Source organism: Blennius ocellaris, assembly GCF_963422515.1.
Source record: "Blennius ocellaris genome assembly, chromosome: 8".
Taxonomy (NCBI): domain Eukaryota; kingdom Metazoa; phylum Chordata; class Actinopteri; order Blenniiformes; family Blenniidae; genus Blennius; species Blennius ocellaris.
Window position 1 is genome coordinate 10,663,706 of NC_137657.1, and position 10,064 is coordinate 10,673,769.

The 10,064-nt window shown below is 43.1% G+C and overlaps 2 protein-coding genes across 2 annotated transcripts in view; both read left to right on the forward strand.

The window, feature by feature from the left end:
* The first annotated feature begins 29 nt into the window (after positions 1-29).
* On the forward strand, positions 30-6,837 carry dbf4 (DBF4-CDC7 kinase regulatory subunit). Its single transcript, XM_080501345.1, has 12 exons — positions 30-44; positions 806-975; positions 1,281-1,484; positions 1,592-1,645; positions 1,725-1,794; positions 1,909-1,985; positions 2,099-2,144; positions 2,221-2,266; positions 2,368-2,493; positions 2,810-2,924; positions 5,521-5,636; positions 5,775-6,837. Exons 2-12 carry the CDS (start codon positions 820-822, stop codon positions 6,532-6,534), a joined length of 1,770 nt encoding a protein of 589 aa, XP_080357471.1. The 5' UTR covers positions 30-44; positions 806-819; the 3' UTR covers positions 6,535-6,837.
* Positions 6,838-9,604: 2,767 nt separating this feature from the next.
* adam22 (ADAM metallopeptidase domain 22) overlaps positions 9,605-10,064 on the forward strand; it is a gene marked incomplete at both ends in the record, with an annotated part of 59,246 nt that continues 58,786 nt past the window's right edge. The window contains 2 exons of the mRNA XM_080500461.1: positions 9,605-9,701; positions 9,988-10,064. The exon at positions 9,988-10,064 is cut by the window's right edge and continues 96 nt beyond it. Of these exons, the coding sequence (XP_080356587.1) occupies positions 9,605-9,701; positions 9,988-10,064 (174 nt within the window). The remainder of the gene's footprint in view (positions 9,702-9,987) is intronic.

A 10,064-nucleotide genomic window follows, 5' to 3' on the forward strand; every position in this document is an offset into this window, starting at 1 on the left:
GAAGCCGAAACGCACGCAGAGACAAACAGGAGCTCAATGGCACGGTAAAGTTTTATTAACGGTTTTAAATATATGATCAAATAACGTCCAAGCGCTTTTCTTGTTTTTGTTTCGAATCCCTTCTTATTCAGGTTTGACATTTGCTGTCTAAATCATCTTGTTTTTAAGCTGTGAATAGTTTTCTGTTGTTTGATTTAAGACTCTTTGGTGAATGTAGGTACAGTATCTTTAAAAAAAAACAAACAACCAAATTAATTATATTACGTATACTTTTTAAAAAGATATATGGCACATTTACATTGTAAGGTTAAAGTCCTCTACTACAGTTTGACAGCATTCTTTTTCTCCATACATTTCAAAGATGAAAATCAATCGAATTTGGTTTTGTTTTTCTACTTCTGTTTTTGTGTATATTTAATTTCACAGTTATTAAAATTGTGTTAAAGGCCAAATCATGAATGGAATCCTTAACAACTATACAAATAAAACATTCTTGAGGTCCTAATGATTGTCAAATTTGCCAAACAACCAGTTATGCAAGTCCACCCAAAAAGCATGACTAAGTTTACAGTCAAATTAATATTTGTTTTAATGTCTTTGTCACAGAGACAACAACTGTTGGTAATCAAAATTTAATCTACATCTTAAAGTTTTAGCAGCAGGATATATACAGTATCATTTAAGTGTTTCAAAATTAACTCTCTGCTTTACTTCTTTTTACCTTCGCCAACGAACGCACACGAGCAAATAACACTGATTATTTTTCCTTAAGTCATGTGACTGTAATTCTTGTTGACCGTTTTAGGAAAAGTTGTAAACATGGGCGATAAGACGACGCTTAATCCAGCAACGCAAAAATCCCAGTGTTCCTCTTCTGCAAGAGTCAAACCTTTTGCTGGGAAGGTGTTTTACCTGGACCTTCCATCAAATAGAACAGCAGACACATTGGAGAGGGACATCAAACAACTGGGAGGGGTGAGATGCTGTATATTCTTTCTTTTTGTCCCTGCGAGAAACTGATTTTGTTTGTGGCAACGTCACTGATACCAAGTTTAGGGAGATATGATGGGAGCCCAAAGTTTAGGCTGAACCTCTCCAATATTTGCATGCTTTGGTACATTATTACGTAATATTAAAATAGAAAATGATGTGTTTAGGGAGTTGTTCAGTAGTTATTACTGGAGGAAAAAACAACTTGGTGAATGTCGATCTGACTTTCATGCACCTCTATAGTGTCTTTCCCAATATTTGATCCTGTCGTGGTGTTTTCCTCCGTCCAGACGGTGGAGAAGTTCTTCAGTAAAGAGATCCGGTATCTGGTGTCCAACAAGCGCGAGGCCCGGTACGTGCACTGCTTCAGACACGACTCTCCGGTCCCCAGCCCCGAGTCTGGACCGAGCTCGCCACACCCTCGCTCCGTCCAGCAGCTTCCCGGCAGCCATGGAGAGAACGTTAAAAGCAAGATTCCGGGTCAAACTGAGACGGTGAGTTCACACAGTTTTACTTTCCCCCGGTTACTAACTTGTACACTTCTATTGCCGAGTAGTTTTGTAGCCGCGAATCTAATTTGCTTCCATGTGTTGTTGTTTAGCAGTTTGCCACAAGCCGAGGAAAGTCTCTGGTGGAGAGAGTTGTGAAAGAGCAGGTTTGTTAAATAAACACTAATGTTATTCACTGAGCGCTTTTAATTACCGCTCTGCTAATGCTGTGTTATTTGTTTTCAGGAGAGGGTACAAATAAATAAGATCCTTTCAAATGCTTTAGAATGGGGTGTAAAAATCCTCTACATCGATGGTATGCAGGACCAGTTTCACCTTTAAAAAAAAAAAAAATTTAATAAAAATAGTTCCATTATATTTAATTTGTCCTCCCTGTTAACGTCATTTTTGTTTTCTTTGATAATGCCAGATATAATAGCGTATGTTCACAAGAAGAAAAAGGCGACTGACAGTCAGGTGTCTGTGACGGCTCCCGTCAAAACCAACGTGAGTTTAACCTTTTTAAATACATCATTCGTCAAATTCAGATCAATTTGTTTTGGCCTTCATCTTATATTGCCACATTTTTCTTGGAACTTGCTTTGCGGTGGTTGTAACAGATCCGGGCCGAGTCGGCGCCAAAGCAAGGCCTTCACAGATGCAAAGGTAAAACCATCTCCCTAGATTCTGTTCGTGTCGTTGCTCTGTGAAAACACACTCTGATAACTGATGGTGATTTCAGCTGGCAAGATCAGTAAACCTTTCATCAAGGTGGAGGATTCAAGCAGGTGAGAGATCCAAACTTCGTAAAGGAAGATGTGCTGGTTTTGAAGCGGTCGAAGCGAGGCACTTAAAAAAAAAATATATATATTTTATTGTCCTTGTTCAGACACTATCGTCCCATTTACGTCACGGTGCAGAGCATGCCCGAGTTCAGCCTGAAGACTGTGGCTCCTTGCAGTCCCTTCTGTCTGGAGGACAACGATCCTCCTGGAAACAAGCAGCGTGGAAACGGGTAGGACGCTTCTGTTCGTCTCATTGCTTCTAAACTAAGACTGGCTTTTAGAAATATAAGACTTTGTGGATAAACTTAATGGATTTTGACAGTTTCATTCCAGAAATCGGCTCACATGTTGTGTTTGAACCCAAAGACCAGTTTACAATTTACTGTCCCTCCAGGCTGTTTGGATGCCAGTTCCAACAATGACACCAAGAATCCATAACGAACACAAAGTTCATCCTTTAAACTGAATAGAAATGTGTCCGAAAGCTGCTTTTACCTTATTTCATGATTTCATTCTACTCCCTCCTCTGGGCTCCTCTGCAAACAGACGTGTGAAAGCCTCGGGCACGGAGGTCAAAGGTCAAGTTCGAAAGAAGAACAAGGATAAGAAACGAGCCGGCTACTGCGAAGGCTGTTTGATCAAGTTTGACAACCTCACCGTGGTAAGTCGTCTGATTGGAGATGCTAAAAGTTAGTGTTTTCTGTCCAGAACACATAAATCAATCCAGGTAATTGGACAATAAGCAAAGCTTGTTTGGGACATTGAACAATTTGAAAAGCTCTAGTTAATTGTGCCTGCCTCTGTAAGAGGCGTCGCACAATTATTACAATCCTGGGAAAGCGCCGTTTTTTTTTATTATTATTATTATTCTTCCTCTGCCGCACAAAGTTTGCCGAACTACTAGTCCCGCACCGTTTGGAGTACGTATACAAAAGCATATCGCTACGTAGGGAGTTATCGGGAATCCTGTGCATCCATTTGGATTGTGGATATCGCAAACGGCTTCCGAACAACACGTAAAAAACGGCGATGATTTTTACATCCGCTTAACATGGGAGCCAAGAAAAAACAGAAAAAAAAATCACACTTTTTCCACGCCACATCACGTCACCAAATATTCAGCTACAGACTCAAACTTACTCTTAAAACGTTGCCGCACTTGTTCTGTATTCAGATATGTCCTCAGATTTTTCAAAAGTTTCACCAATTTTAAACTGTCAGCCTTCAAATGTCATCAACTTTTCCCTCCTTTTTCCAGTTTTGTATGGGTGTGTATGTGGAAAAGCTAGAGGGTGAGATGTCAGTTAGAGGGTGAGAAACTGCCGTTTTACAGGGAAAAAAAAGTTTTTATCTCGTCACCACAGACACATTTCTTCGTCTTTCTCAACATATTATACATCCAATTGTAGCCACAGGCCTTGTGCTTCTCACGAGGGGAGACTTTTGTCTCAGAGAGACACGGTTCTCCCTCCAGGGGACTTAATTGACAGGGAGTGCAGGATTCTGTCTCATCCGCGCCAATACATTTTGACGAGTCATTTTCTCCCCAAATCCCCAAAGTTCAGCCATTTGTTTCAAGTCCTCACGGGGAGACGGAACCTCGTGAGCATATGAAAACCCCACCACACGTCCTTCAACTTCTCCCGACGCCCACGGTGAAGGAATTTTTCACCCAAGTGTCACGGTTCTCCAACTATAAGCAGTTGTTCGGGACCTGCGTTTGTACTTAAACCCCTTCTTCCCTCAGATAACGTCTCATAGTCTCTGCACCTGCAGCAGCTTGTCAATCAGGAGCCGGCTCCATGACATCACACAAGCTGCTCCAAATCTGCCTGGCAACACACACGGCTCCTCTGATTGACTGGACCAGTAACATGATGGCTGACCACACAGTGCTCACACACACACAGTAGCTTAGGCACCATACTTTTCAATGCATTTTAATGCTGATGGCAATGACTCAGCATCAACACTTGTTAGCATGCCAATTAGCATGCTACAAAGTTTGTTCAATTGAGCTGAAATTTGGACGGTGGCCTCATGGGGGTGCTGCGATCACGGCGCACTAGCTAGTTAGCCGCCGCGCTAAGCTAATTGGCCTACCATCTCAGAATGTCATAAAACTCCAGATTCCAGGTCAGCCACACCTGGGAGGTAACTTCTGCGCTTTTCAGGCAAATCGCAGGTGTTAGCATCTCATGCTAACAAGTTTGTTCAATTGAGCTCAAATTTGGAGGGTGGACTCGTGCTGGCGCTGCGATCGAGAATCACTAGCTAAGGACATGGTTTCCACGTACTTAAATCGCTGGTGTTAGCATCGCATGCTAACAACTTTGTTTAAATGAGCTGAAATTTGGAGGGTGGCCTCGTGGTGGCGCTGCGATCGAGAATTACTAGCTGACCACATGGTTTCCACGCACTTAAATCGCTGTTTGCTGTTAGCATCGCATGCTAACAAGTTTGTTCAAATGACCTGAAATTTGGAGGGTGGCCTCGTGGTGGCGCTGCGATCGAGAATCACTAGCTAATGACATGGTTTCCACGTACTTAAATCGCAAGTGTTAGCATCACATGCTAACAAGTTTGTTCAAATGAGCTGAAGTTTGGAGGGTGGCCTCATGGTGGCGCTGCGATCGAGAATTACTAGCTGACCACATGGTTTCCACGCACTTCAATCGGTGTTAGCTGTTAGCATCGCATGCTAAAAAGTTTGTTCAAATGAGCTTAAATTTAGAGTGTAGCCTCGTGCTGCCGCTGCGTTTGAGAATCACTAGCTAATGACATGATTTCCACGTATTTTTCACACTACCTCGCTCGGCAGCAGGGGGCGGCAGGTGGCAGGCACAATAAAATTTCTGCGGGAATTTTCTAGTTTAGTTTAGTCTTTTACCTCAAAGGCTGTTTATCAAAGTCCATATTTGTTTTAATTAAACCATTTTCTTCTCAATTGAACATAGTAAGGTTAGTTAATACCACGTTTCCATCTGACATCATCTCTGTGGTGATCCCTCAGCTATTTTATATCGTGTTTGTTTACCCTCTTGTATATTCCAGTGTTACATTGTAGTTGCAGATGTTTTTTGTTATGAGGAGAATTGATATAAATTGATCTCTTCATTTAGTCATTGTGCTCACCCATAAGCTCACTTTTGAAAATGAACCAAGAATTCATGTTTGAGTTGTCATTTAGCATGTTTTCATGCGTGGGTGTTTGTGGAGCAGATGCCTTCACGTTCACCATTTGACTTTTCCTCCAGCATCTGCAGAGTCAACGTCACAAGGCGTTCTCTAAGAGTAAAGAGTTCGCTGTGGTGGACCGGCTCATTTCAACTCTCGACTACAATTTCATTCCTATCGGTGCCAAAACGAGAAGGTAATTTTTATTTCCAGACCCTTAATGTGTAAATAGGTGTCATGATATTACACGAGCGTTTTGTTTTTATCTACGTGTATATATATGTGTGTGTGTGTTCCTCTGTGCTCATTTCAACCCTGCCTTGCTTCCTTTCAGGCCAAAGTGTAGCGTTTCCTCTGTCATCGTTGCTCCCGGACCCTGTAAACAAAGCGAGACTGTTGCCGAAGAGACACCGCAGGGTGCCGATCGGTGTGCAGTTTCATATTTGGAAAACACGCCATCGCCCTCCGACTCTCCTCCGCCGAGTCAGCAACACCAAGCCCGGAGGAGTCGTTATACTTACTCCCACAACTCAAAGCAGAAATATGTTGCCCGTAAACGGCCCTGCAGACAGAACTCGCTGACTTCTTGCACACAAGAAGCTGAGGAGAAAGTTTCCCAGGCCAATGTTGAGACGGCGCCCCCGAGTGGTGGTGTTTTCTCCAGCCTTCTGTCCAGAGTTGGTCAAGTTGACCCGCTGGACCCAAAATCTCACAAACTCGAAAACGACCCCACTTCCCGTGTCGGCCATGTGTCATCAAGAGGAATCTGTGGCGCAGCAAAGGGCCGAGAAGAACCCCAGCAGAGCGCAGACACACTGCTGTTGGATTTTATTCACAGTAAAAACCTTTTTCCAGACAAAGGGGCTGAAGTGGAAGTCTCCGAAAAGGAAGCAGACATTCCCGCTGAAAGCTCCCCGGTGCACAAACTGAAGAGGAAAATCAGAGTTTATAAGCAGAAACGACGGAAAGTTGACACAAACGCTGAACATGTGGCCTCCATACTGAATCTGTGGGAATGTTTTAAGTCCAGCGACGACATGGATTTGGAGTTTCGTGGATTTGAGGATGAGGAGTTGACAAATAATTTCATCTGACAAACCGGACTTCCTGTGCAGAACTTCTGTGGTCTGAAGAAAACAAGCTGACTGTAAAAAAAAAAAAAAAAAGTGTTTTGTCAAACAAATCCGTCCATGAAAACAGTGGCAGCTACTTCTGTATGTTTTAACTAGAAAACTTTCAGTCAAGATTGATATTTTCTTTATAGTGGTTAATGGAATGCAAACATTGTTTCTGGGTTGAAAGCCAACAAGTCTGACTTTGTTTCAGTGAATCCAGTGAGCTGTGCTTCATGCAGTTGTACAACTATTCAACGCCCTCTGTTATTTTTCTCTTCATCTACTTCGTGGCTGGCGGGTTAGTACGCATCAGGCTAAATCTCTAATTAGAATCTTGAAATTCTAAACTTTGGACATAGTTTAACAAAGTGGCCATTCCTTAGTTTTAGCTATTTATATTGAATATGAAAACATGCTTCTGTTTATTAAAGTGCCATCAGCTCAGTGAAATGCCACTCAGCTGATGGGTTTCATTGCCACTACTAGAGGAAAATATTTATGTTTGATTTTTTTTACAAATTGTTTTTGTTAATTACTTAAGGCCATGCAGTCCTTCACCTGTATACTATGTATATTTAAATTAACATCTGAATAAAAGGCAGCTTTAGAATAATTTAATAATTATTATTTCATCATTTATTTCATTATTGAAGTCTCCATGCAGTTTCTGTGTGTGTGTGTGTTTTGATGAACGTGTGGTGTTTGATATTTTCAGGATTCCTCCTAAGTGCAGTTTTATGACCTCCCTTCATGTGTGCTGCGCTTTCTGATGCATTAGCTCGTCATCTCCCTTCCTCTGCTTTTAGTGCATTAGCATAGTGCGCTCGTTCTCCATCACTCCTCTCAAATGGACACGCTGGGTCAGATGGGAGCCTCTCTGCCACTGGCATTAAGAAAATGATGGTACGAGCACATCGATACTGCGAATAAAGAGGGTAAGGCGGTATTGGCTACAGATGGAGTTGCACTACCTCGAGTTTGATTTGTGGTCTGATTCAAATCCTGCAAACTTTATTTTTCACGAGCATGTTTTTTTTCTCCCTCATGGCTGCAGGTTCTGGCACGACAGATCTGCACTTCAGGTAGAAACTAACAACAGGTGCTTCATGTGGCAATTTCGACGTTGAAACTCCGTTTGTCCACCAGAGGGCGCTGACATATTCTGCCCGAGTCAATAACAATTGAGCAATAAAGCAATATGTGCTGTCTTTTATCTACAATGTGCGCTGCTCAGGTTCTCGCAAGTAAAATAACGAGACGTTGGTCCCAAAATGTCATGAAGTTGTGACTGTAAGGGACACGAGCAACAGACAAGTACATGCATGTACATTAGAAAAACAGTCATGGCTTCAAATGATTGTCTTGTGCAGTTTGAGTTCTGGTGTTGGTGAGAAGATGCACTGGGTGCAATAGAAGATTCAGAAACATCACTGTCATACAAGCACAGTAATACTGCATTTTAAATATGTGTTGTACCCATGGTGTGCAGACATAGCAGCTATTGCCATGTCCACATAGTTTTTGTTTATATATATATATATATATATATATATAATATTTATTTCTACAAATGCCCGGGTACATGTGGACTTTTTAAAGCCTGCACACACATCACACATTCACAATCAGATCTCTGATGAATGACAAAAGGTGCATATATAACCTGTGTGCATGGAACTGTATATACACAAACAAATCTGTAGGGTGGTGGTTGGTGTTTGGACTAAATATCTTTGTCAAGCTATAAATGAAAGCTTCAGGTGCAACGTGCATGTGTTTCATAATGGGATGTCCTAAACCAGATTGACATCAGGTTTAGGCCGAGAATACAGTTTTATGATCCATGCAGACCTCTCAGTCTATAATCTGCTTTTTGTTTGTCAGAACCAAACATGCAGAAGCTGCATTTGTTTTTATGTGGCAAACATCTAGCAGAACTTTTCAAATGAGGCCGAAGACCTTCGGTAAAGTATTTATGGTATTATTAACTCTTACACTCTTTAATTTATTTTTCACGTTTCTCTTTTTTTCCCCCTTGATAATTAGATATTTGCCTGATTCTTGTTATCATCTTGTCACTCATCTTTCATTGTTTTTGCTTTTGCCAACTGTGCATGAACATGATTGATGTAAAGCACTTGGAATTGCGTCGTGTTTGAAAGACTATACAAATAATCCTGCCTTGCTTCCCCTTGCCTCTACGAGCCTGAACAGTCAGACCTCATGGCATCCTCTGGAATCTTTCTCTGCCATGTCATAAAGTAAGAATTTGAAAGAAAAAAAAGTAAATGAAATGGGAAGCAGTCTGAAAACTGGATGTTTTCTGACAGGCCAAGTAAAGACAAATTAAGTCATTTTAAAGAAGTGAAAAAACCTTTTTCTCTCGTCTCGTCCTCAGATTGTTTGTCACATGTCATCTCCTCGTTTCTCCCAGGATGGGGGTGGGATTTTAGCTTCTTTTTTTGGGGGGGGAACCCTGGCAGATGATGGAGTGAGTCACGGTGATGGGAACAAACCGAACTGTGTAGAAATGGCGCTCCTGCTGTAATTGAACACTGGGAGCGCTTCGGTCGGTCGGTCCGGGTCTGCGGAGGCCCGCAGTTTTTCCTCCATCCTGCCTGCGCTCATATTTATGCACAGGCTCTCTGCAGTGAGCCGCTGGACATGGATGTGTTTTAAGGAGGTGTCCCCCTCCCTCCCTCCCTCCCTCCCCCTCTCTCTCTCCATCCCTCCCTCCCTCCCTCCCTCCTCCCTCTCAGTCTCTCTCTCTCTCTCTCTCTCTCTCTCTCTCTCTCTCTCTCTCTCTCTCTCTCTCTCCTCCTCGCCTCCTCCGTGCGGCTGATCCGCGGGGTCTCGCTGCGCTCAGACGCGCGCCGCGTTCAGACCCGTACGCACCCCGATGGCCCCCCATCAGTGGGACCGCGCTAACCAGACGATCAGTCCCGGCTCCAGGCTCCTCTAGCGAGGGCAGGATCCCCCGCTACCGCCGCCACCGGAGAGTCTTCTCCTGGAATACCGCATTGTTTATAATTTCCAAGCAGAAAAGGTGATGATGCCGATGATGCGCCCGCGATGGTGGATTTCCCTTTTGTGCGTCTATCAATTGATGCACGTCGGTCACCAGAGCAGCGCCGATGTCCGGAACGGTAAACGATACCATTTCCAGATATTTTTTAATCGTTTATTATTGTGCAGACATCAGTAATAAGGCCTGTGTATATTTCCCCCCAATCACCGCTTTAATAATCTCCATCCACACTATGCGCGCAGCCTGAAAGATGGTTGATGTTATCAAAGGGGGGGGGGGGGGGGGGAAACACAAAAAAAAACAACAACCCAAAAAACAAAGAACAGATCGAGATTGGAGTGTTGATAATGGAGGTGTTTGTGTCGGGAGAAGAAGCAGGTGGGACAATAATGTGTGTCGTTCAGGAGACGCCTCGTCGAGCTGGAAGGCTCTTCGTGATGCGGGCAGGTTCGTGGGGAAGGAGGACACGGTGCCTCTCCGG